Source organism: Manis pentadactyla, chromosome 12 (genome assembly GCF_030020395.1).
Source record: "Manis pentadactyla isolate mManPen7 chromosome 12, mManPen7.hap1, whole genome shotgun sequence".
In the NCBI taxonomy this organism is placed as follows: domain Eukaryota; kingdom Metazoa; phylum Chordata; class Mammalia; order Pholidota; family Manidae; genus Manis; species Manis pentadactyla.
Genome location: NC_080030.1, coordinates 18,217,490 through 18,243,245, shown reverse-complemented (window position 1 = coordinate 18,243,245; position 25,756 = coordinate 18,217,490). Strand labels below are relative to the sequence as shown.

At 57.2% G+C, this 25,756-nt stretch overlaps 2 protein-coding genes across 6 annotated transcripts; one reads left to right on the top strand and one right to left on the bottom strand.

Moving 5' to 3' along the window:
* Positions 1-1,483: 1,483 nt before the first annotated feature.
* Positions 1,484-8,267, bottom strand: TRMT1 (tRNA methyltransferase 1). Of its 3 annotated transcripts, XM_057490157.1 has the most exons (17): positions 8,071-8,266; positions 7,568-7,762; positions 7,425-7,480; positions 7,048-7,190; positions 6,694-6,881; positions 5,474-5,589; positions 5,282-5,394; positions 4,239-4,387; positions 3,966-4,049; positions 3,818-3,887; positions 3,598-3,732; positions 3,422-3,507; positions 3,032-3,140; positions 2,869-2,945; positions 2,025-2,144; positions 1,810-1,939; positions 1,484-1,656 (listed from the first exon to the last, which is right to left on the bottom strand). In XM_057490157.1, the coding sequence occupies exons 2-17, from the start codon at positions 7,711-7,713 to the stop codon at positions 1,507-1,509; spliced, it is 1,872 nt and encodes a 623-aa protein (XP_057346140.1). In that variant the 5' UTR covers positions 7,714-7,762; positions 8,071-8,266; the 3' UTR covers positions 1,484-1,506. The 3 variants fall into 3 exon arrangements, with proteins under 3 accessions (XP_057346140.1, XP_036734328.2, XP_057346139.1); XM_036878433.2 differs by having other exon boundaries at positions 3,422-3,732; positions 8,071-8,267; XM_057490156.1 differs by lacking the exon at positions 3,598-3,732.
* On the top strand, positions 8,238-25,476 carry NACC1 (nucleus accumbens associated 1). Of its 3 annotated transcripts, none has more exons than XM_036878494.2 (6): positions 8,238-8,321; positions 20,004-20,918; positions 21,001-21,174; positions 21,692-21,821; positions 21,920-22,017; positions 22,614-25,476. In XM_036878494.2, the coding sequence occupies exons 2-6, from the start codon at positions 20,012-20,014 to the stop codon at positions 22,871-22,873; spliced, it is 1,569 nt and encodes a 522-aa protein (XP_036734389.2). In that variant the 5' UTR covers positions 8,238-8,321; positions 20,004-20,011; the 3' UTR covers positions 22,874-25,476. The 3 variants fall into 3 exon arrangements, with proteins under 3 accessions (XP_036734389.2, XP_036734359.2, XP_036734398.2); XM_036878464.2 differs by lacking the exon at positions 8,238-8,321 and adding an exon at positions 9,287-9,484; XM_036878503.2 differs by lacking the exon at positions 8,238-8,321 and adding an exon at positions 9,290-9,484 and having other exon boundaries at positions 21,716-21,821.
* Positions 25,477-25,756: the final 280 nt, after the last annotated feature.

The window sequence follows — 25,756 nt, the reverse complement described above, 5'->3', positions numbered from 1 at the left end:
TCACCTTTCAGTCACCCTAGGTACTGGAGGCCCTCCCCCCTCGGGGGCCCAGTGCACAGCGGGCAGTAAGGTGCACTCAGGATGCACGAAGAGGGGAAACCGAGGCAGGGAATCAGAGACCTCCTGTGTCACTTGGGTCTGGCTTCTGGCTTTGAGCACCCCCTGCCCAAGTGTCTGTGCTCGCGAGGGTGGAAGAGAGTGTTTTCCGGCCCTGCTGGGGGCCTCGTGACCCGGGGCCCCCTCCTTCTCTTCTCGTCACCCTGCCTGGTTCCTCTTTTTACTAGGCCCCTCCCTGCCTTCCCACCACCCACCTTCCCAGACTGTGTGGTGAGGGAAGGCAGTTCCAACAGAGGGCTCTGGGGTCCAGCCTGGGCAGGTGTTCTGGACCCCCATGCATGCTGTCCACACCACCTTTCCAGGCCCAAGAGGGTGAATGGAAGTGCCACAGCTGGGAGGTACTTCATAGGATGCCAGGGCAATAGGCAGTCCTACCATGGCATGTCCCCCTAGGCTGCAGGATCACATGGCCTCACCTTGGTGGTCCCTGGCTTTCAGCCCACAAGGGCCGTGGGCACAGCTAGGCAGCAGTAACAAGGCCCTTCCTTATCTCCAGTGCCCTCCTACTTGAGTAGGTCATTATTTGCCCTGTGTATCTGGGGGACAGCAAGAGCCCCTAGACAGGCCTTCATCTGCCACCCAGCACCAATGCCAACACCACCCTTTCAGGATTCAGGTTTAGCTCAGGATCCCATAACCATCCTACTACCCAGGGAAACGTTAAGTACAGTGCTTAAGCACGTGAGTGAACTCTGCTAGTCCTACGACTCTGGTGTGTTCGCAGGGTCCCACAGCTACCACCCTGGGGGTGGGATTCTGCCCCACGCTGCTCCGTTAACTTTGCTAACCCCCTACCCTGAGAAGAGCAGACGCAGCAGCCTGCCTGTCTGTGTTGGAGGCAGAGGGGCCGCGGGGCAGGAAGCACCTGGTCTGGAGCGGATGCACGAGGCGCCTGGTTCCGGTCCGGCTTCCGCCACCACTACCCCGGCAGCGGAGCTAGGCTACAGAAACCAGGCCGCGGAGACTGCGGCGCGAGGCCACGTGGGGGATCCGAGGCTAGAGCACCGCCTGCGCGCGCGCCCGTATCCGGGAACGCGCCGAAGGGGAGTGGGGCCGAGGTAGGAAGCCCGGCGGGCGCGAGCTTACGGCTGCCGCCCCGTGGCCACCTCTGGTACCGCAGGCGCCAGCAACGCGGGGTTCCGAGGCTGGCTGCCTTGTGCTGCAGAGGGTTTAACCACCACCCTGCAGGCAGATGGTCAGCTCCCACCCACCCCGGACAGACAGAACGCCCCAGACAGAAACACAGACAACTCTTCAGTCAAGCCAGGACAAACCAACCCCAAATGCACAGAGTCCCCCCAAGGAGTTAAAACGGACAGACCGACAACACGCAGCCTCTCCCCGTATCTAAGACAAAAGAGTCAGGGAAGGTGACATCTCTTTATTGGCTCAGTCTACACCGGGACCAGTGGCAGCCTCAGGTCCAGGTGGGTTCTGGCAAGGAGTCCCTGGACAGCCAGTGGAGGCAGCTTCAGCAGCGACCTCCAGTGTTGGGGGACTGTGGGAATAGCAGCACTGGTCCCCCCTTTGACAGGTGCCCTGGTGGGAGGATGGTGGGTATGAACCCAGCCCGGAGCTTGGCGGCCTCTGCTGGGCGTTTCCTGGATGTGGAGCTCATTCCCAGCCACTTGCCCTCCTGCCCGGAGGGGAACTCCTCGGGGTGTGCCAAGGTTTGGGGTGGAGGGGCCTCACCTCCTTGAACTTCTTGCAGGGAAATGTCTTGAGCCGGGCAGCCCGCTGGGCCGGGTCCTCAGCTGGCTCTTTTCGCTTATTCTGGAGCAACCTGCATCTCTCCTCCACAGTCTGGCCTGATGCTTTGCCCCTGTACAGGGAGGTGAGTAGCTGGGACCCATGTAGGTTTTGTGGCTCCCTGCCCCGGCCAAACCCCACCCCCACCACTCTCTCACCCTGGCCGGGCACGGGGCCGAGGGCCCCAGTTGGCCTGGGGATTGGCCTGGAAGCGCTTGAGTCCTCGCTGGCGGGAGCTGGGGTTGGCATCGTCCCGGATGGTGAAGTTAGCCTGCAGCCTGAGGAAGTAGGGTTATAGACTGAGGGGCAACAGCACACGGACATACACAGATGCCCATGGGGCCTGCCTACCCCAATGCAGCTCCATGTGCCTCAAGAAGACTGTGCCTCCCTGTGTCAGGATTCTTTTATGCATTTCATAAACATTTGAGTGTCTACTGTGTGCAAAAAACCTGCTACTCATATCAAGACAGACAAGTAGTTGGACAGATCAGAAATAAACAAATCACACTGAGTGAGGTGTGAGATTAAGAGTTTGGGGAAAATCAGAGGAGGGTGAAGAGGACGGGGTGACTACACATGGGGCACAGCACAAGACAGAGCGACCAGGGAAACCTGGAGGTGAGGGAAGAGCTGTGGGGGGGATCCTCAGGGACCTCAGGCAGAGGGAACAGCCCACACAAAGGTCCTGAGGTGGGGCTGTGCCTGGTGAGTTTGAATGATGAGGCCAGCATGGAATGAGGGACAGAGTGAGACAAAATGAAGGCAGGGAGGGGCTGGGGAGGAGGGACTGGAGAGGTGGGACAGAACCCGCAGGTAGAGCTCTGGTTTTTACTGAGTGAGGTGGGAGCCACGGAGTTCTGAGCTGAGGAGAGATGTGCTCCAACTGAGGTGTTCACGTGTGTCCTAGCATGCGGCTGTGTGGGGAAGCATGTGTGCTGTAGGCATACAAGTGAGCTCCCCGTGCCCTGTGTGCAGCTACGACTGTGCCTTCACCCATACCCAGGCTCCGTGCTGAGAATGCGGAACGCTGGGCTGGCCTCTGACAGACGCTCCCGTTTCACCGGACACTCCTTCTCCTGGGAGGCAAAGGCCAGAGGTCAGGAGATGCTGGGACCGACCATCCCCTGACCTCCCACCCCCATCTGCTCAGGCAGGCCCTCACCCAGCAACGCATGATGTCCCAGACAGCTGAGGAGGGGGCATCTGTCTTCATGGCGTTCTTACAGGCATGGGAAAGTGAGACCCGGAAGCCAGCGTGGAGGAGGGCCGACCTGAGGACCAAGTGGGGTTGTGAGGGTGGGGGATGGACCCGAAGCCTGTGCTGACCTGCATGGGTGTGAGCCATGTCTCATGGACACAGCTGACTAGGAAGCCTGTGTGATTCCAGCAACCGTAGTAGTAAGACTATCCCCCTGGCCAGGCTATCCACCTGAGCTCTGTTCTGTGCACTTGTGCACATGGTTTGACCCGTTTTATAGGGACCCCAGGCTGAGAGGGGCACCCAGCATCCAGGCACAGGCTCCTCCTGCTTCCAGCCCCGGCCCGGCCTCACCGCAGCTGCAGGAGGCTGGGCGTGCTGCAGTGAATAGTGCTGCTCAGCTGGTCCAGCGTGTAGTAGAGGGGCACATCCGGGAGCTCCTGCAAGGGGGGTGGGATGGGCATGGAGTGGATGAAGGAAGGATGTCTGGGCACAGGTGGAGCCCCCTCCCTGTCACAGCTGGGTCCCACCTCGGTAATGACGCTCAGAACCCCACGGATCCGCTCTGAGGTGTGGAAGCGGCCTGGGTTGGTGCTCACAGCCTCGAGGACACGACCCACGAAGTCCAGGTCATGGATGGCCTCTGCCCACAGGGGACCGCCCAGCTGCAGACACACAGTGGCCAGCTAGGCAGAGATCGAGATGGCCAGGACCCTTGTGGCCCCCTTACTTCTCCTGACCCAGCCCCACCTGGTGTCGCTGCCCGCAGTGTTCACACTCAGGGGCCACGGGGGGACCACAGGCTGCAGAGAACTTGACCCTGCACAGAGACGGGTGGTTAGGGGATGGCAACCCCGGACACATCCTTCACCTTCCTCCCCAGCTCACCCTTTCTCACCGGCCACCAGAGGCTCCTGATTTGCCCAGGCGCTGCAGATGGAAGGTCCCACAGCCCACACACTGGAACACCAGCGCCTGCTTGCTGTCAGGGCAAAGGTGACTCCTGTCACCCACACCAAACTCCTCCCAGAGCTCAACTCCACCCCCATTTCTCCAGCGCAGGATCAGGTGAGGATCTTGTGCCACCAGCACCCCACCCCACCCAGCCCTAGAGCAAAGGCCCTGTTACCTCCTCCCTCAGCCCATCACCCCTTCCTGCCCCCAGGCTAACCTGGCTGAGGCCTTGACCTTGGCCTGGCCGGTAAAGACTCGAACGAAAACACGCACATAGAAGTCAGCACTGATGCTGAGCAGCGGCACTACAAAGCGCTGGTAGCAGTTGGCTCGGAGGTCTAGGCTGTGCAGGACAATCCTCAGGGCCTGGGGATGGGGGCTGAGCCTTAGAGGGCTGCCTCCACTGCCGCTCCCCTGTACCCCTGAGCCGCAGAAGGTGCTTCCAAGCCCAGCCCTGGGTTCCAAGCCCAGCCCCAAGCGTCCTGCTGTATGACCCTTGGCAAGTGAGTGCTTTAATTTCCTCATCTGTGAAATCAGGACAGTCTCTGTTTTTGTGGCCCTGCTTGGAGCATAACTGATTAAAGAATGCACAGGCCTGACAAACTGAATCTATCTGGAGTAGCCTTCAGCATGCCCCAGGCTGTGCAGTGTGGTCCAAGGCCTTGTGTTCTGGCCACTAGAGCTGCAGAACTGCTGGACCCTTCTTGCTGGGGGCTGCTGCAAAACTCTGACCCAGGAGAGGAAGCAGTGTTTCCCAGACTGACCTGAAGTCAGGGCCCTTAAGGAACTAGGACAACACACCCCACTTTCCTAGCCTACCAACATAGCCAGCCCCTGCCATCCTGAATCCCCACACCAACTGAATGGGCTCTGGGTCATCATCAAACTCATTTCACAGATGCAAAAGCCAAGGCCCAGAAAGGTGAAATCCCTTGCCCAAAGCCACCATCCAGGCTAGGACTTGAACCCAGGGCTGAACCCAGACCTGAAAAATGGCCTTAATGAAAAAAAAAAAAGGAAAAAAAATTTTTTGAGAAGTTGTTATAATAGAGAATACTAGGAAGACTGAAGTAACACCCACTCCTACCCTAGGCAACACGCTGCCCCAGAAATGACCAGGATGGGCAGCCCATGCTCTTAGGAACTACACTGGTTAAAGTCATGCTTGTCATGAATGTCCTGGGATGGATCTGGCCCCAAATGCCTGCAGGTAGCTGAGCAGGTCTGCAGGGTGGGAAGGGATGCTGGGGGTCCCCTCACCATCTCGTGGCAGGCCCGGCTCTTGAGGGCCATGGCCCCATACTTGCTGTAACACGTCTCTCCGCTGTTCCCTGCCAGCACTGCCATGTCCGTGCAGGTGATGCACAGCAGCCCTGTGGGGAGGGCCTGGGCAGTAAGGACCCCTCAAATATGAGAAGCCCTGCTCAGTACCCCTGTGTCAGTCAGGCTTACCTCCTTCGCTTACAGCCTGCACAGCGGCATCTAGGAAGGGGGCAGGGCTACCATAGGGGTCCAGGTCGATGACATCAAACCGCTCCAACACCCTCTGGTGCTGGTACATCAGCAACCTGGGAGGGAGAGGGCCAGGTCCTCAGCCGCCTGCACATGCTCACTCATACAGTGTGATGGGTTTGGCTGCACTCGGCAGCCAGCTGCCCAGGCTCAGATCCTGGCTGGGCCATTTGCTCACTGCACAACTTTTCCTCCTTGGGCCTCAGTCTACCCATCTCTGACGATAGCAGTAACAGCTAGTGCTGACACAGCACATATATACTTGATACAGTTTTGAGCATTTTATAGAGGTATTAACTTGTTTAATCTTAATCATCCAAACAACTCTGTGGACTTAGAGCCCTATTATTATTCCCTTTATAGGTAAGGAAATGCAAATAAATCTACCTTTTCAACGTAGCCTACCCTGACCACATTACTGAAAATTGCAAGCCCACCCCTGCCACCTTCTTCCATCCCCCATAGCCTCTATTTTTTCTCAGAACCCTTTTCACTAGTTTCCTATATAATTTACTTACTTGTCACGGTTTTTTTGTTATAGTCTGTTTCCTGTTAGATCCTAACACAGTCAGCAGTGCAAATATCATTTATTTGCTTACTGTAAAAGGTCACACAGTAAATATTTTAGGCTTTATGGGCCACATAAGGTCCCTACCATGTATTTTTTTCTTAAACCTTTAAAAATATTCTTAGCTGCTGGGCCATAAAGAAACAGGCTGTGTGGGCCTCACAGGCCGCTAGTGCACCAATCCCTGCATTATAACCAGAACATCACAAGGTCAGGGATTTTTTTTGTTTTGTTTACTGATACATTCCTGGCGATAAGAACAGTGCCTGCTGTACAACAGACACTGGATATACACTGGTTCATTTGCAAGCATACAAGAAGTACGAGGAGTTAAATTTAAAGTGGAAACCACAATGGTGCTTATTTTGTGACAGCCAGCATGGGCTATACAACCATTCTCTCTCACTTAATGGGTGTAGCAACCCTTGTAAAACTAATGTCCTCATTTCAGTCAATGAAACCAGGGCTCAGAAAGGCTAAGGTACTCTCCCAAGGAGACAGAGCACGAATGTGACAGAGCCAGGATTCGACCCCAGATAGCCTAATCCAGAATGCGGCTTCCAGCCACCAGGTTCTGCTGCCCTGGACCCACCGGGCATCCGCCTGGCTGGGCTGTACCAGGTGGGCCACACCGTTGAGCTGCACATTGTGGCGCATGAGATCCACGGCTTGGGCAGAGGCATCGTTGGCAACAACAGATCGGAGCCCAGGCACCTCTAGTGCGAAGCGAATGGAACGTAGGCCTGAGGCTGCCAGGCCCTCCAGCACTTGCAAGCCTTCCTGTGGGAATTAAGAAGGCAGTCCCACTCACATGGATATCTCCATGCTCTGCTGCACCCCAAGAAGCACCCACCATCCACCTCCTATATCTTTCCCCCTCAGGAGCCTTCTTTCCTCTGTTACCCACTAGATGCCAGGCCTGCCACCTCCTATGCCCAGGCCCCACCTCACAGATCTCCCCAACAGCAGCTGTTCGAGGTTGGTCTCCTGAGGCCAGGCTTGCACCCTCTTTCAGTTCAGCCTTGTCCTCCTCTCGCTCTGACAAGTCCACGACCACCTTTTGCACGTCCTTCTCACCTGGCACCTTGACTGCAGCCACCCGGAAGCACAAGTCAGGGGATGTCACAGCTCCCTATGAGAAACCTCCCCCTACTCTACAAAATACAGAACATTCATGGAAGAAAATCTTCCCCCAAAGTCCCTGGGGAAAGGCTGAGGAAGCAGAGCCGAGGGCCTGCTGTGCAGCTGGAGCCTTTCTGGATTTTAAGGGAGAGGAAGTGGGGCAAGAAGAGGGCTCTGTGTGGAGACAGGACGTCCACTTACTCTGGATTCCTTTGGCCCGGAGCTGAATGCGAGCAAACTCGGTGATCACCGCACATCTGCGGGAGACCGAGGATCAGGTTACACCCGCTCATCCTCACAGACCCACTATCCTCTGCCAAGCTGACCCCGGACCCCGTGCTCACGTCAGGTCCCGGTTGAACTCCTGCACCGGGTTGTAGAAGACTTCGTTGGGGCTGGGGAAGGCGATCTTCGCGGCCCCCTCGGTGACCGTCGTCTGCTGGGCCTCAGGTGGTCGCTCTTCCCCGCAGGACCCCGTACCATTCTCCATTGCGGCTGGACTCCGCGGCCCTTGGGGCTGCCCCTCCACAAACAGGGCTCTACAGAGATTGAGGGTGGAACGGAGAGTCAGGCTTAGCCAAGGAACTATCCTCGTTCGGGACATTCGTGGACACTTCGCCGCCCAAGCGTTCGCGGGGCAGGGGAGGGCATAAGGAGACAATCAGAGAACTGCCTTCCGGACTGGGTAGCCTATACATCTGTAAAGCAGGGGCTAAGGAGACCTGGCCTCGTTAAGCTGACACCCCCCCAACATCAGTCGGAGGACCAGCCCCTGCGAAGTCGGAAGCTCTCGAGTGGACCCTCCCCGGGTCCGGATCCCTCCACGCGCCGCCCAGGCCCTCCTCACCTTCTCTGGAGATACCGAATACCGAAGTGGTCTCGGTACACGTTTCCCAGATTAGGACCCGGGCGCAGCCATGTTGGCGCAGTTGGGGAGATCACGTGACAGAGTGTAGCCACTCCGTGAAGTTGCCTATAGTAGGCGGCAGGGCTCAAACTGCGTGGCGGAAAGCGCTGGACGTGTTGCGCGGGTGGTCTCAAACACAGCAGCTCCCCAGGGAGGGGGACTGTCAGTAACCCATTTCACGGATGAGGAAGGTGAGGCTCAGAAAAGGGGCGGTAAGCCGAGAAATACAACACTATTGAAACGCTTCTGTGCGCGGGGTGCTGTAAACACATTATGTCGGGGTACCCTGAAGGAATAACTCAAGTCCTGAAATCAGATTCACTGCATTTGAATCTCATGCTCTTGGCCCATTACTTAAATTCTCTGGGCCTCACTTTATTTACCTATTAAATAAGAACCCGAGCTTTCGATACAGAGCAAAGTTTAAACAACAGAATGCCTATTCCTGGAAAGTGAGCAAAGCTGTCCCTCTCACGCAGTAAACCCTTAATAGGTTCTAACAGATGTAGGAAAGGAGAGCCCGCCTTGCCTATCGTTCTTAACCCTCTCCGTGCCTGTTTCCCTATTTGCAAAAGCGGGCAGAACTTTTCAACTTTCGTTATTGGGTTGTGGGGAGTTTAAAACGAGTTGGCGCAGGTTAAATGCTTAGAACGGAATCTCGCATTGTGTAAGCATCATAAAATCTTTACCTTTTATTGTCTTTAAGCCAGGGTTTGATTCCTGGCACCCGCCACCACTTCACTTGCTCTGTGATCTTGGGTAGGTTTCTTCATCTCTCTGTGCCTCCCTTTCTATAGTAAATGTGTGTGTGTGTGTGTAACTTAAAAATGTTTCTACTTAAAAATGTTACTGTGACGTTTAAACGAGATAATTCCTACAGGGTCCTAAAACAGTGCCTGTCACAAGAAACAAGTCATTATATTCTTCGTTTTACAGGAAACGAAAGTCCCGAAAGGCAGAGCGACTTGCCCGAGGTCGCGAGCAGGATTCGAATTCTCCACCAGAGTAGAGGTACCGGAGGGAAGCGGAGAGACAGACGGAGGAGAGGAAGGTGGGAGGAAGGGGCGCGCTCGGCGCTCGGCTGGACTCGTCTCGGGGGCGGGGCGTGGGCGGTGCCGCGGCCGTTTCTCCCGGCCTGGCTGCGGCGGCGACGCTGCTTGCGCTCGTTCGGCGCTCTGCTGGGGCGGCCTGGCCCACAATGAATGGCCGCCGCGGCTGCCGCTACTGCTGAGGCGGAGGCCGCGGAGGCGGAGGCCGAGGCCCCGGCGCAGGGGGGCGCGCCCCGGGCCCAGGCCCGGCCCCAGCCGCCGCTGCGGAGCCCGCCGGGAGCCCGCGGGGCGCGGCCACGGCGCAGGTGAGGCGGCCTGTCCCAGGCCCGGTTCCGGCCTCCTCTCGCCGGGACGATCCGAGGGCCGGCTGAGGATTGAAGCGGGAGGGCCGGGGAGTTGAGGCTCCTCCGACAAAGAAGGAGCCAGGCCCGCAGCCTGCACTGTATCTAGGCCGGCTGGTGCGGAAGGCCCGGCCCTCACGAGAGGCCTTCAGCGTCCAGCCCCGGGACCTCCCGGATCGGGCCCAGCCCTCCCCTCATTACCCGCGAGGGGGGCGTGAGGCCGCCCTGGGTCAGGTGCCGGGGGCGCCAGGGAAGTTGGAGGACCCAAAAAAGAAAAGTGAAGAGGCGTCCGGGGAGGGGGGAGGGGGATGAGGAGTCGGGCTTTGGGCCGGCCGAGTGGGGGAGGAGGACCGAGCGGCGCGGCCGGAGGGAAACGGCCCGGAGGCGGGGGCGGGGAGGGGCCATGCCTGCAGGTACTGTCCTTGCGCTGGAGGTGGTGGGTGGGTCAGGTTACAGGCCTGGGGGCGCCTGAGGAGAAGCCCTGGAAGTGGGGCAGGATGGGTGTGGGCGGAGTTAGTTCGGGTGGGGGCGGATAGGAGATCCCAGAGACGTTTTCAGGGGTCACGTGAGGTTAGGGCTCGCCGAGAAGTGTGGCGGGGTGGGCGGGGGAGGCCGGGTACCGGGCGATCGGGTCGGTTGAGGACTAACTGTACGGGCTTTGGGAGTCCGGGGAGGCAGAGTCTGTGCGCTCCGCTAGTGGAGCTGTGGGGGCAGGTCCCGAGAAACTACTGTAATCAAAGGCACATGCCAAGGTGTGCTCACGTCTCCCGGCAGGTGTTAGCTCCGGCCCGAACCCAGGGGGTTTCTCTTCCCACATCTAATCTCTGGCAGGCTCTGGGTCCTGGACCTACCTTTTGGACATGCCTCTGCCAGTTGTTCCAAGGCGCTGGCTGCTCAAGTGGGTGTCTGTGTGGGCAGCTTGGGAAATAGTCCGAAACGCCTAGCATCTTGTTTACCATGAGGGGTCGCTCTTGTCCCCCACCCCATTATTCTTTAGGGAGACACTGTGTGCTGTTACTTGAGGATCTTGGGGTTCTAGATTCTGTCCCTGCTTTCTGTGACCAGAGCCTCAAGGCTCAAGCCTAGGGAATGGGACCACGCAGCCACCATCTTATAACATGGCCTCCTCAGGCACCAGTTCCTTGGAGATGAAGAACTGGGAAACGAGCATATAAAGGTCTGTTCATTGTGTTCATTGTGTCTTGCAGTGTCTTGATGGGGTGAAGCCAGGACACTGAGAAAGGGATCGAGTCAGGGACCTAATCCAGGCCTTTGGGGCTACTAACCCCAGGGCTTTACTTTTGGGGTGATCTTCCTGGGCCATGCTCCGTGTTAAGCTTGCTGGTCAGTTGCTGTATCTGAATGCTCACTTCCACCTGGTCAGCTTAAGTGTTCTCCATGGCACGAGACACGGAAGCTGGAGCTCAGGGTTGCTTGTCCTGGGTCACACGACTAGGCAGTAGCAGTAGCAGACTGGGAGTGACTGACCCTACCCCCTTCCTCCACCAGTCTCCCAAGCTGGCTGTTCAAGGAGCATGACTGGAGGAGCTCCCTACTGTTCCCGATTTCCCTGGTGGAAATTCTCTGCTGAGGACTTCCCCCTTGTCCATCCCAAGGGATGGATCAGGACCCTTGTGGAGAGAATTTTCCTGGCATCCCTGGGGGCTGGAACAGTGAAGCTGCTTTCTCTGAGGCCTGGTCTCACCTCATCCCCTTTCTGGGAGCCAAGAGGTCAGGGGTCACCAAGCTGTGGGCTGGCAGGGGGAGACGGTTATTAGGATGGGGCCTGGCTCCCGAGCCGGATTTTGCTTTGCTTGCCCCATTTGTCTTCCAGAACACTTTGGTTCATGGTTAGACTGCCCCAATTTTTGTAGTTCTTTCTGGGCTAATTGCAAGTTTGTTAAAGCGTGTGCCTGGGAAGAAGACTTGGGACCTTCCGCACCTGAGGCAGGAATCAACAAACTGCTGGGCCAAGTGGTAGCATCCAGATCCGGGTTATCACCCTCTTTCCCTCCTTTCCCCTAGTCTCCCTGTAGTTCTAGAACTGCCCCCACCAGGACCCTGCCCTCCTCTCCTCCCTGGCTGGCCGCCTGGTTCTGGGAAGGGTAGCATCCAGGCCAGCAGCCCCACCTGAAGTGGCCTTTCCCCTGCCTGGTTGGTGGGCCTCAGCAGGGCTCTGCGTTGGGTCAGAGGACAGGGGTGGCTACTTCTGGTCACATGGCTGAAATGGGTAGACACTGGTGGGAGCTGGCCATGGTGTGTGGATCCAGGCGTGCTCCTGGAGCTGGAAGAGAAGGCATTCAATAACTACCTTTCTTTGAGGATAAGATGCACGAATCTGGGGCCCAAAGGAGGCCAGAATAACTGCAGGGGGTGGGGAGGGCAAGTGCAATACGTAAAGGGACCCTTGGGACAGTTCTGTTTTCCTAGGGTGGGGACCCCCTGCTAGGGGATGGGGGGTGCCGCTCTGAATAACACATCCTGAAGCTGCTCTCAGCAATGTCTTTTCTAGTGAAGGTGACCAACCTCAAGATCGTTTTCTATTTCCCTATTCATGAACTAATAAAACAAGGTGAAGTGTTAGTAAGTGCTGGCAGGGATGGAGAGTTCTGGATTGGGTGGTCAGGGAAGGCTTCCAGGGGAGCTGAGCTCTGAATAATAAGGAATAAGCCTGGCATAGGGGAGCTGGGCAGGGAGGGGTGAATGTTCTAGGCAGAAGGGACAGCACATTGAAAGCCTTTATTGAGCGTGTGCCAGGCTCTTGCTAAGTGCTCTAATCATCTTGTCTTCATGAGGAAAGAATTGGGGGGGGGTGTGCTATTGTGGAGACAGACACCCTTAGTGCCATTCACGGAAAAGAAACACCCAGGGTCTCCTGGATCCCCCACTGCTCCCAGATGAAAGACCAGACCCCTTGGCCTGCCTCCAAGGCCTGTTAAAATCTGGTGCCCTGGCCAGGCAGTGGGGTGCCCCAGCGAACAGGTTGCAAGAAGAGCTGCGTTTTTGTTGGTCTAGCAGAACCTGTTAATTGGGGTCAGCCTGGAAGCACAGGGTTTAGAGAGGTTGGGAGTTGGTCCAGCCAGTCCTGACTCGGAGTTCATCAATGTCATTCCCAGAGCCCTTGACGGAGAGCCACAGGGCTTGAAGGCATATGGAGGCGGTATTCGAGACAGCTCCCTCTCTTGGGCCCTTGCTACCCCCCGCCCCCAGCCCCTTTCTTCCTTCCTCGGGCCAGTGAGGGGTGGCTGTGTGTGAGTGGTCATTGTACATCTCTTTCCCAGTTGCCTCCTTGGTCAAGGTCTGGCATCCTTAGAGCCCCAGGGGCCCTCTGTGAGGACTGACTCTTCTCTGAATTAGGAAGAGGGTAGGTAAAGGAGAACAAACACCAGCTGAGAGAATCAGATTCCATGGTTAGCTCCACCCTACTCCGCCATGAGACCCCAGGCAACAGTCGTGATCTCAGCGCCTCAGTTTCCTCCTCTGACAGGTGTGGACAAGCAGGAACATAACTGAACTGCAGTGTTTCTCAACAAGGAGGGATTCTGTGCACCTGCCCCCACCCCAGAAGAGACTTGGGAAATGTCTGGGGGCATTTCTGGTTGTCCCAGTGGGGGCTCAGGGTGCTGGTCACCATCCTAGAATATTCGGGGGCAGCCCCCCAACAGAATGATCCAGCTGTGGTAGCCGCAGATTCCCACTGTGTGGTTCTCCAGGAGAAGGTGGTGTCTGGGGTGTGATTGGATGATGGGGTGAAGTCTGGGTGGGGGGCCTCAGTAAGCCCTGCCCATTATCTTGTGGATGGAATAAGGTTCTGGGAGATGACAAGAGGCATAAGATGGCTCCGCCGCTGCCAGGGAATTTACAGTCCTGTGAGGGGTCGGGGGATGAGCAGAGGGAACGTAACTAATAGCTGGTGTTACTGGGGAAGTTAAGCACCGGTCTACCTGTGTTATATGGTGGTTTAATACGTGAAACAGCCTTTTGAGGTGGCTGCTGCTATTAGTCCATTTTACAGTTGGGAAGACCAAATAGTGCAGGCGCTATAGGTGAATGTTTCCCTAAGTGTAAAGGAAGAGAAGCGTAATTCCAAGCTGGAAGCTTTGTAGGGGGTGGTTGATCCTAGTAATAAGATTACAGTTATTCTTTATAATAAGATTCCGGTTCTCAGGCTCTGCCCAGGCTCTGTGGTCTCCAGCTGGCTTTGTGTTCACTGCATCAGTGTCATCTCAGGGCCTTTGCACTTGCCCTTCCTTCCCTCCTTTGCACAGCTGCAGCCCCTGTGTCCTGCCCAGCGGGAGTAGGTGTGGTATGACTCAGGTGGGCTTGTGGTCAGAGTGGGAGGGGGCAGGGCCTTGGCTTCTTGCAGCGCCCTCTGAGGAAGGAGCTGCCTCCTGCAGAGGCCAGATTGCCAAGGGCTGCGAGGAGAGTAGGAGGAGAGAGGAAGGCGAGGCAGCTGGCTAGACTGCTCATTCCCGGAGGTGGTGGGGAGGGGAGGAAGGGTGGAGAATCGCTGCTGGGAGGTGGCAGGGGGCTGGGCAAAGGAGGAAGGCCTCCCGTGGAGCGCCCCCGCCCCCTGCAGGCAGCGGACCCCATTTCAGGAGAGGACACACCCAGTGAAGAGAAAGAGCTCTGGCTCTGACCTTGACCTGTCTTGGCTTCTCTGCTCCTCTCTGGCTTCTCTCAGGTGCCATTTTCCCATCCTTGAAATGGGTCTCATTGTGGCGGCTGCCTGCCTTGGGTAGCAGCAACGTCATTCATGCAAAGGACCAGCTCAGGATGGGCCGGCTGTGGTCCGGAAGCCTCAGCTACCTCCCAGTTTGTAGCCAAGAGCCAAATAGCCTGGGTGGAATCCTTTGCCTTGCTCCCTTTATCTGTAAAGTGGCGGGAAGATTGTTTTCCTCCTTAAAACCAGCGGGAGGCAAATTGAGCCCTCGCCAGGGGCTGGTGCAAAGGAGAGGCAGTGTAAATTCCAGCCACTGTTGCTAATCCTGTCACCCAGCCTTTGTTGGTTTAATGGCAGCTTTTCAGGGAAAAAGAATGAATTAAATGTGCACCTACTTAAAAAAAAAAATACAGATGCCAAGAATAGTGATCTGTACAGTCAGACATCACTTTGCTCTTCACTAGCACACATTCGCTTAAGCTGCCTTCCAGTTCGGCCCCCACAGAGGGTCTGAGTGGCTCTGGACCAGAAGGGCACCCAAGCAAGCCTGGGGTGTGCCACTTTTCTCCCTCATGCTGTCATTCTGCCCTCATGATGAGCTGGGTAAATGATGGTGGGGCTTTCCAGGGGCCTTCGGTCCTTACACTCGGAGGTGGTGGTTTCTTTTAACTAATTCTGTGTCACTGGGCAGTTCACAGCTTCCCTGGAAAGGGCAGTCTTGGTGAGGCACAAATCTTTTCCATCAGAGCCTGGGGACTTCAGAGCTCCCTTTCCAAAAAGCTGGGAGTTTCCACTCCTGGGAATGGACCTGTCACTTGAGCACTTTGGTTTCAAGCCTGCTGCACTGCAGCGTGATCCACGGCAACTTGGGCAGTCGGTGGGAATCTGAGGTCCAGTTCCACTGGCCCCAAGTGGGACCCCGACTACAGGCCACCCATCTGGTGAGGCTGCCAGAGAAGTGTTCCTGTCTGCATAGCACCATCCATGCCGGCCCCAGTGGCCCGCGCCTCAGTGCGAATGGCACCCCTGCTCAGCCTCCGAGACCTTTCCCAAGTCCCATCCTGTTTTAGTCACATTAATGTGGAACAAAAAAGGAGTCCGATTGGAAGTCATGGAAATAATTCTTTGTTCATTGCAAACAACCATTGAGTGCCCACCGTATGTCCATTTGGTACTTGGGGCAGGGGTCACACCAGTGTGACCCTGACAAGCAGGTGCCCTGCCCAGTGAAGCTGATACAAAGCCAAGGACACATTCTGTTAGCTAAGTGGCGGGAAGTGCTGCGGAGGAAAAACCACGCAGGAGAAGTGGCTGAAGGAATCAGGGTTGGGAGAGGCTCTGGCTTTGGAAATTGGAGATAGGTGGCCAGGGAAGGTGTGAAGAGCTGGCGCCACCTGGGGGACAGCAGTCTGGGAGGCCCAGGAGCAGGCAGGACCCCAGAGTGTGTTGTAGAGACCCTGGTAGTGGTCCTCAGGGCCCAGGTGGTGAGAACTGGCTTTGAGGAAGTCCGGGGTGTGACTCTGAGGGTCTTGCCCAGGTGGGAAAGGCAGGGGCTGGTAGAAGCTGTGCCAGAGCAGACGTGGCAGGTACGAGAGCTGGGTTGTGAGCACATTAAGTTGGTGTAGGGCCGTGTGTGAGTCTGGCGCCCACAGGAGATCCAAGCCAGAGGCCAGAGAAGAGTTGTGGGCGAGTAGATGGTGTTCCAAGCCTGGCGTCGCTCAGGCTGCCATAATGAAATACCACAGACTGGGTGGCTTTTATCTTCTCACACTTCCGGGGACTGGAAGTTCAAGGTCAGGTGCCAGCATGGTCAGGTTCAGGTTGGGTTCTAATGTGCTCCTGTGGCCTTTGCTTTGTGTGCATGCTTGTAGAGGGAAATCTCTTCCTCCTGTGACAAGGACACAGGTTCTAGCAGATGAGGGCCCCACTCACTCCATGACCTCATTTAACCTTAGTTATCTTCTGAAGACTCTAGTTCCAAATCCAGGCCATTTGGGGTTTGGGACTTCAACTTACGAATTTGGAGGGGACAGTTTGGTCTAGAGCAGATCCCTGGGTTCCGTTCCCAGGTGAGAACAGGAGGAGAGATGCTCACAAGGGCTGAGTCTAGCACCACTTTCTGGAAAGGCCAGGCCGCTTCTCCCTCCAGGTTCTGCACACCTTCCCCCGCACCTTGAGGGCCATGCTCCTAGCCTTTTTAGATGTGCCTCCCAAGATCTCTGCTCTGGCCTCACCCTTGGGTGCACTTGGAGGCCTCGGTATGCAGCTCGTTGATCCGTGTGACCTGGATGAATGGCCATGAGCCTTGTCTTGGTTGTGGCCTGCCCCAGACACCCGGGCTTGGCAAATATTTGTTGAGTGATTGCTGGGAGGTCATGGAAACCGTGTGCTGTGCCCTCACGTCTCGCTGGGAGACCCACTCATGCCTGGGACCAGGACACTAGTGATGTTAGGAGGGTCGCCTTCGCCCCTAGTGGGACTCAGGACTGCCCCTCCCCTGCAGGCAGGTCTGGGGACCCTGGAAGATGGGCAGGGTGATAAGCCAAGTTGCCAAGAAAAAAGATTCAAATATGGTTTTCTGTCATAATCTAGTGGGATTTAGTGTTCTCAGGGTGCAGCGGCTGGGAGATTGGGGGTATGTGCAGAAGAGGGGTGCTCTCTGAAGCCTGGAGAATTAGAGCAGGAAGTAGCTAAGGGTGGAAGAAGAAGATGTGGGAGCAGGGGGCACTTGAGGCAGGGTGCAGAGCTCAGGCAGCAGCCTGGCCAGCAGCAGGGAGGCAGAGGGCCAAGATGGGTGGGGTGGGAAGGGCTTGGGTGCCAGCTAAGGAAGTTCTTCCAGCAGAGTGGGGGGCTCTGTCTGGTGGGGACAGAGTAGTTGGGTGGTTTAGAGACCCTGTCCGTTGGCTCAATCCCATCACCTCCCAACCAACAAGTAGCCAGCTCACAGACCTGCCGTTCCTCCCCTGCCCGGCAGGCAGCGCTGTGGGGAGGGTTAGGCCGCAGATCGGTTGAGCCTTTTGCACTAATTGTGTCCCCCACCCCCACCCCTGCAGATGGTTAACTGAGGCTGGGGCTCCTGAGGCTTGGGGAACCCCAGCCTGAATATCAGGTTAGCTCATGCCCTCAGGAGCTCCCTCCTTCTCTGGTCCCTCCCGCTATCCCAAGAACCTCAGTGACATCCCCACCCTCCCCTCCAGCAGCAGTCCTGTGCCAGTTCCCTGTGAGGGGGCAGGGCTGTGCAATGTGGTCCCCACCCACAAAGTGGGGCTGTCCTGGCGTCCACTGAGGAGGAAGCCTGAGCAGAGCAGCAGCGCCGGGCACACCGGGCGCAGGTCGGGGGCCCCTCAAGTTGGCCTCTGCAGCGTGGATACATCTATGCCCACACCACCTCAGGCCTGCTCCCTCTCCATACCTCCCACCCAGCTGCCATGTCCCAAATTGGAGTTGGTGGTTAGATTCCCTCACCATAGACTTCTGAGTCTGTCCTCTCTCTGTCCCTGTCCTTGCTGTTACCACCTCCCTCCTCTGCTGGCCAGGCCTCAGCATCTCACCCCAGCTGTCGGACTCCACACTGGTCTGCACCATGGACAGCACCCATTTCGGTGCTCAGACAGACCTGGTTTGAGTTTTGTTGCTGCCACTTAACTGTGACCTCAGGACAGTCCTTAACTTCACATGGCCTCAGTTTTCCCCACAGAGAATTGGGAGTGTGAAATCGGTCCTATAGGCTTACTAAGAGGTTTCAAGGAGCCCATGCAGGTAGCCAGGGTGCCAGGTGGTGCAGGGTCTGCGTCTTGCTCAGGGTCAGCCACATGTGAGTACAGATTGAATTTGCAAAATCAGGGTGGCCTTATCAGCATCCATTTCCAAATGGAGAAGCAGAGCTTTGAGGCTCCTGGCCTCCAAGTGCCCCTCCAGGCAGCCCCACTTGAATGAACCTGTTTTTACCAGGTGGAACCCAAGTCCCCACTGTATCCCTCACTCGGCCCACAAGACTGCTTAGAGTTAACTTGTTAATGAACAAAAGACAGCTGCCTGGGAGCTAACATGCAAATGAGGGAAGAATAGCTAAGGGCTCTAGGTTCTGCCCCAGGGCCTTTGCACCGATCCTTTTCTCCTTTCCTCCTTTCTCCCCTTCTTGCTCACCTGCCCAGCTCTGTTGGGGCCTCTTGTCACACCCTGCCATTTCAGACCCACAGCCCTCTACATCCTGTAGAAATTACAGGAGAATTGCTTTTACCTGAGGTAGGGGCCGGGGTCACTTGTAAAGCCACGTTCCTCCAAGGCTCTTTTCTCACTGCCCCCAGTGTGTAGGACCTGCTCCTTCCCATCTGACTAGCTTTGGGTTGCAATGTGCACTGATGGGATAGGCTCTGATGTGGAAGCTCACCCTTGTGAGGGGTGCCTGGGTCCAACAGGTCAGGATAGGGGATGGGCTCCCTGAGCAGGGTCACAAGCCATTCCTTAAGTTTGTTGCATGAATTAGATGTGTGTCGTATGATTTTACACATTTATTTTAAAATATTACCTATTTTCATAAGTAGTCAATACCAGGTTCTAAATGTAAAAGACCCAGAACATGCATGTTCAGTTAGTCTCTCATTCCCAGTTCTGCCCAGAAGAAACCAGTCTTGTGGTTTCCTCTCTCCCTTGCTATATCTTTCACAGCTTTATTGAGATGCACGTATCATGGAGTTCATCCATTTAAAGCGTACAGTTCAGTGGTTTTTAGTAGATTCACGGAGTCGGATATCCACCACCACAATTTGGACATTTTTCATGATGGCAAGAAACCCTGCATCCCTTTGCTCATACCTTGCCCCCTCCTCCCAGCCACCTCCACACCCACTAATCTGCTTTCTGTCTCTGGGTTTGCCTGGATATTGTATAAATGGGTCATGTAATTTGTGGTCCTTTTGCCTGGCTTGCGTTTAGCAAATGTTTTCAAGGCTCATCTTTGTTGTAGTGTGTAGCATAGTTCCTGTTTATGGCTGAATGATACTCTGTTGTATGGATAGACTGCGTTGCGTTTATCCATTTACCTGCTGGCAGGCATTAGGTGGATTTTCCATCTTTTGGCAGTTGTGAATGGTGCTGCTTTGAGCATTCATGGACTGGCTTTTCTGTGGATGTATGTGTTCATTTCTCATAGGTAGAATTCTAAGGAATGGAATTAACTGGTTCATGTGGTAAACTCTGTAATTATTTGAGGAACCACCAGTTTCCCACACCCAGCTGTGCCAGTCTCCCACCCGGGCCAACACTTGCTATCTTTTTTTATTCCAGCCAGCCTCGGGGTATGAAATGGTATCTCAGTGTGGTGTGGATTTGTATTTCCCTAACGACTAGTAATGCTGTTGTGCATTTCAGGGTTTTTTGGGTGATCATTCAGTCATTCAACAAAACTGTGATTAAGGGTCATGTGCAGATGCAGTATGGAAAATCTGATGACCTTGCTCTTTGGCTATTTCTGTGCCAGTGCCTTTCAGAGGTACCCTGTGCATGTTGTACTCAATGGGTGCTCGCTCCGTTAACTCATTTTAATTTTCAAGCACATACATGTAAGTGTGCCTTTGTTCCCCTGTCTGCAAGGGACAGCCCACAGCCCCCCTGGCCTGTAGTTAACGTAGCTGCTTTGTCCTGTAGGCAAGTCTATGCCAGAACAGAAGCGGGTGGCTCTGGGTGATTCTTAGGGCCTTGGCACATTCCACTGCATTGATGTCTGTGCTCCCATGTCTCCCTGCAGCAGGGAGGTCCATGAGACTGGGGCTGAGTGTGCCAGCTGACCCTGTTCCCCATCTCTCCCTGTCCCCCACACAGTCGCAGCCATGGCTCAGACCCTGCAGATGGAGATTCCAAACTTTGGCAACAGCATTCTGGAGTGTCTGAACGAGCAGCGGCTGCAGGGCCTGTACTGTGATGTGTCGGTGGTCGTCAAGGGCCACGCATTCAAGGCCCACCGGGCCGTGCTGGCTGCCAGCAGCTCCTACTTCCGGGACCTGTTCAACAGCAGCCGGAGCGCCGTGGTGGAGCTGCCAGCAGCTGTGCAGCCGCAGTCCTTCCAGCAGATCCTCAGCTTCTGCTACACAGGCCGGCTGAGCATGAACGTGGGCGACCAGTTCCTGCTCATGTACACAGCCGGCTTCCTGCAAATCCAGGAGATCATGGAGAAGGGCACTGAGTTCTTCCTCAAGGTGAGCTCCCCCAGCTGCGACTCCCAGGGCCTGCACGCTGAGGAGGCCCCGTCGTCCGAGCCCCAGAGCCCCGTGGCACAGACGTCCAGCTGGCCTGCTTGCGGGACCCCATTGCCCCTCGTGTCGCGCATCAAGACAGAGCAGCAGGAGTCGGACTCCGTGCAGTGCACGCCCGTGGCCAAGCGGCTGTGGGATGGTGGCCAGAAGGAGGCGGGGGGCAGCGGGGGCGGGGGCAACGGCAGCCGCAAGATGGCCAAGTTCTCCACGCCGGACCTGGCGGCCAGCCGGCCACCCCAGCCCCCGCCGCCTCAGCAGGCCTTGGTGGCGGCAGCGGCAGGGGCAGGGGCCGTGGTGAGTGGGCCCAGCACCTCGGAGCGGACCAGCCCAGGCACCTCAAGCGCCTATACCAGCGACAGCCCCGGCTCCTACCACAACGAGGAGGATGAAGAGGAGGATGCGGGCGAGGAAGACACAGATGAGCAGTACCGGCAGATCTGCAATATGTACACCATGTACAGCATGATGAACGTCGGCCAGACAGGTAAGGTGCCCACCCTGTGCCCCCACCCCAGCCTGGCCCCTGCCGCCTCTGTCCATGACACACGCCACTCTCTGCCCGCCAGCTGAGAAGGTGGAGGCCCTCCCTGAGCAGGTGACCCCAGAGAGCCGGAATCGCATCCGGGTGCGGCAAGACCTGGCATCTCTCCCGGCTGAGCTCATGAACCAGATTGGCAACCGTTGCCATCCCAAACTGTACGACGAGGGTGACCCCTCAGAGAAGCTGGAATTGGTGACAGGTGGGCCAGCCTCGCCACCCCCTTGGGCCTCAGCGCCCTCTGAGCCAGCGGCCTGTGGCATGGTAGTAGGAGCCAGACTTAGGGTGGGGTCCAGCCCAGCCCTGCTGCCCACTGTCCCCCAGGCAGCTGACACCCCTTGGCGTTGATAACGCATGAGAGACTGGCCTTTACGCTTCTACCCTGGAGGCTGGCATGCGTTCATTGGCTGGCACTGTTGGACATATGGGGGTAAATAGTGGCTTCATAGGGTGGTTTGAAGGTTGATTATCAATTGGTTAGCACAGCGAGCCTCTGCTGCTTGTTCTTTTTGGCACCCAGGTGGTTGTGCGGGAAATGCTGACCACATGTGAGCAGGGTCTAGCATGGCACATTGTTGGTGCCCCATGGGTGGTGGCACTGCTGTCACTGCCTTTTCCTGAACAACAATAAGGCCATCCTGGGGCAAGTGGCCAGGGAGGGTCTTGGGCCCTGACCAGGGCCTGGCTGCGTGGGGAATGTGGTGGTTTGGGGGCCCCAGCCACTCGCTGGCTCCCTTCTTCAGGCACCAACGTGTACATCACAAGGGCGCAGCTCATGAACTGCCACGTCAGTGCGGGCACGCGGCACAAGGTCCTGCTGCGGCGCCTCCTGGCCTCCTTCTTTGACCGGTGAGCTGCTCCTTGGAGCCCCAGGGGAGGGGAGTGGGGCTGCCCCGTGTCCCACCCACCACCGGGGACCTGACTCTCCCCAACACCCCCTGCCCCAGGAACACGCTGGCCAACAGCTGTGGGACTGGCATCCGCTCTTCCAGCAACAACCCCAGTCGCAAACCGCTGGACAGTCGCGTCCTCCACGCTGTCAAGTGTAAGTGACTTTCCAGGGTCAGGCTGGGTGGGTCCTGGGGTGGCAGATAGTCCCTCTTGGTGGTGTTGGCCCTGATGGCTGGATAGAGTTCGATGTTAAGAAGGATTCTGAGGCTCAATCTAGGCTTGTTGGGAAGAGAGCTGTGATTGGGGAGAGATTCCTTCATGAGAGGCAGTGGGCAGGACCCTGAAGGGAAGCCCGTGTCATGTGGGGCAGGGAGACCTCCAACTCACGGTGGTCACAGGAATGATGAAGCAGCCTGGGCTCCAGCCAGTGGTCAGGAGGGAAGTCTAGGTTTTCACATGCAGTCCCCCAGTTCCTGAATTCTGGCACATCAGTGCACTTTTTTTTAAGAGCACTGGGCCACCCGTCAAACCCACACATCCCCCGCATGAGGCCATGCTCAGTGGAGCCTGGGCCTAGCCAACACCGTCCAGTGTCTTGACGATGGCCTCAGTTGTCACATGTGAGGGGGTGTTCAGGGGTGCCGTGTCTGTGTGGCTCAGGGTTCTCAAGAGCCGTGTGGCCGAGTGCCTATCAGCAGGGTTGGAGGCCTGGGCCATGTCGGCCCTGAGCCACCTGCTCTGCCCCCACAGACTACTGCCAGAACTTTGCCCCCAACTTCAAAGAGAGTGAGATGAACGCCATCGCGGCTGACATGTGCACCAATGCTCGCCGTGTTGTGCGTAAGAGCTGGATGCCCAAGGTCAAGCTGCTCGTGCCCGAGGGTGATGCCTACACCACCTTCATCAGCGACACGGGCAAGATCGAGCCAGACATGATTGGCATGGAGCACAGCTTTGAGACAGCCAGCCATGACGGCGAGGCCGGCCCCTCGGCTGAGGCTCTGCAGTAGCCGCACCAGCCTGTCCCCGAGGGGCTGTCACACTCTGCCCCCTTTCCCCCCCTCCCCCCACCGTCACACCTGCCCACCATTTTGGTCACTAGCTACTGTCTGTCCCTCCCCAGGGCCTGCGGGGGGTGGTGCATGCTCCCGGCCCCTCTGCCTCCCCAGTCCCACCCCAGACCCCAATCGGAGCGGGCTGGGAGAAGGTGGCAGGGGTGTGAGGTCTGCATTGCCTTCTCTAGCACACACTTGTGCACAGTTGGGGAGCCCCCACTCCCCTCTCCTAACCCCTGGCAGTTGTCTCCCTATTCCCCAGGCTGGGCACAGGGAGGGGCTGGCCTGGGGGGCTCCGGAAGCCCCACCTCCCCAGGCCCCAGGGCCACCCGGAGGAGGTATTCCTCAGCCTCCATTCCTTGGGACTCACAGGGGCCCCGGGGTTCTCAGGACCCCCCGCCGCCGCCACCACCACCTCCCAGTGCTTCCACGTTTCCAAAAGCGCCTTCCTGTCTCTCTGGTCTGTCCCTGCACCCGCAGGCTGGGGTAAGCGAGGTGTGGGGACTGCTGCCCGATTTGTAGCAGAGGAAACAGGCTCAGAGAAATTTCACGACTAACCTAAGGTGGTAGAGTGGGGGCTGGCCCAGTGCCCTTCTCTGCCACCCTGTACTCAGCCTCTGCTGCCCCTATCTGTCCCCTGGGGCCTGAGGGGCAGGTCCTGAGTGAGGGGGCCCTTGGGGGCAGACCCAGGGTCTGAGGACAGAAGGAGAGGTTTCCGGGCGCTTGCAGAAGCGTTTGCGTGTGTGTGCTCGAGTGCGTGTGTAGATGTTTTGCGTTTAAAAAGATGAAGATAAAAGCGGCAGTAGGACCAGGGTTGGAACCCAGGGGAGCAGGCTGGGTGGGGGGGCTGCTGCCCTTCCCTCCCTTCCCCACCCCCACCCTGCCCCCACCCCGTGTACATACTTTTTAAAACATTTTTTTAGCTAATGAAATATTGAAGTATAAGATTCCTTTTATTTTTCAAACCAGCGGGACTGTGTCTGAGGTCCCCTTCAGACCCCAGGGCTGTGGAAGGCAGGATGGGGCGTAGGGGCTGGGGCAGGTTGATTGCGGTGTGCACGTGTGGAGTGTGGGTGTGCGTTTGGGAGGCAGGGCCACCCGGGCTCCTATGGGTCTAACCTGCTGCTCCCACAGTGGGGCTCCATTTGAAGGGTATCCCTGGCCTTAGGGACAGGGCAGGGCCTGCTTTCATTATTAGCAGTTGTTGCAGAATTTTCTCTAACCATTCCTCTGTCCTTGCCCAGAGCAAGGGGTTTTTGTTGTTTTCTGTTTGACTTGTGAATTTGGGGCGTTTTATTGTTTTCTTCCCCATTCCCTCAGCACTGGGTGTCAGGATTTCACATTTTTAGCTTTGGCCCTTGACCTCACCTGTCTTGCCTCCCAAACTGACAGGCCCTGTGCACCCATTGCTCCCAATTACCTCTGTCTCCAGAGGCAGGGGGATCACAGGAGGTGGGGGTGGGGGTCAGCCCTGACCGGACACTTAGAATCTGAGTGGGAGCCACCCTACCCCCACCCAGCAGCCCCCACTGGTCTGACATCTGCTTGTTGCAGGGGGGGAGTCGGGGGGGGGTCCCAGTGCGCTATTCCCTGGCCCAGCCCCCGGCACCTTAGCCTTCACTGCCCGAGTGGTAGAGGGGAGCCGACACCCCCAGCTAAAGCACAAGCACCTTAGTCGCACCTCCCCGCCCCTCATCCTGGCCTTGACACCCCACCCCAGCGTCAATCCCAAAGCACAATATCCTGGACACTTGGTAAGCGGCTGGCCGAGGCTGAGGGGTGGTCTGGGGCTCCAGCCAGACCCCCCCAAGGAAGGAGTCTCCAGGCGCTCCCCTCCTTCCAGGCCTTAGCAGGGGCCAGCTCTCTGGGACTGGGGTCTATTCCCTCCCCACCTCCTTGTCCTGGGCAGACCCCTGCCTGGCCTCTCCCTGCCTTGTCCTCGGGTGGGGCTTGCCCCGTCCCTCCTCCTAGCCCCTGCACTCTAGGTTGGGTGGCAGAGCCCTCTCATTTCAGGGACCCCCAGGAGGCACCCCTGGCTCCCGGGACTGTGTGTTGGTCTGGGGGGGAGGGGAGAGGGGCTGGGCAGGGGTGCAGGGGAGGAAACTCCTCACCAGGAGAGCCAAAGACAGGGTTGTGCCTTACCCCAGGAGCTGCCCCTGCGCCCTCCCACCCGCCTGCCCTCTGGCGCCTGCTGCTTTTTTCCCCTTGGCCCTGCCCAGCCTTGCCCTGAGCTGCATGGTCCTCCCACCCCGGGCAGCCCAGGAAGGAGCACGAATGGAGAAATCAACTAACGCAAAAAAGACTGTGGGGGCCTCCTCTCTGCCCCAGCCGCCTACTCTCCCACGCCTCATTCACGCAGGATGGACTGCCCGCCCTGTCCGCGTGAAGTGCCAACGCCCTGCCCTTCCCACCCCGGGCCGAGCCCCCCACTCCCTGGGCTGTCAGTGAGATTGCACATGAACTACTGTAAGGAAGGCGAGGAGCCACACTGGGAAATGTGAACCGTGAGAACATCAGTGATACTGATGAGGAGAATAAACTAAACGCCTTTGTAACAACCCTGCTGCATGCTGCTCATTGGGAATGCAGGGGTGCTCACCACACATGAGGGGTCCCCAACTGCCACAGTGACACCCCGCTTTCCAGGGTTTCCTGTTGACAGATGCTGCAGGGGCCACTCCAAGCATTACCCCTTGGAGTGTGAGAGTGAGCAGGGATGGGGCACCCCTTTCAAATGAGAAAACGTCCTCTGACCCAGGCCCCTGACAGCTTCCACTTAAAACACCCTCCTGGCCTTAATCCCAGCATCCCACGGGAGCCTCCCCTTAACTAGAAGGG

Coding starts and splice junctions, on each gene's coding strand:
- NACC1 (XM_036878494.2), top strand. CDS start 20,012: ATGGCTCAGACCCTGCAGATGGAGATTCCAAACTTTGGCAACAGCATT. Junction 20,919..21,000: donor GATGAACGTCGGCCAGACAG/GTAAGGTGCCCA, acceptor TCTGCCCGCCAG/CTGAGAAGGTGGAGGCCCTC. Junction 21,175..21,691: donor GAAGCTGGAATTGGTGACAG/GTGGGCCAGCCT, acceptor TGGGGGCCCCAG/CCACTCGCTGGCTCCCTTCT.
- TRMT1 (XM_036878433.2), bottom strand. CDS start 7,713: ATGGAGAATGGTACGGGGTCCTGCGGGGAAGAGCGACCACCTGAGGCC. Junction 5,590..6,693: donor CCCAGCCAGGCGGATGCCCG/GTGGGTCCAGGG, acceptor TCTCCCTCCCAG/GTTGCTGATGTACCAGCACC. Junction 3,888..3,965: donor TCAGGAGCCTCTGGTGGCCG/GTGAGAAAGGGT, acceptor GTCTCTGTGCAG/GGTCAAGTTCTCTGCAGCCT.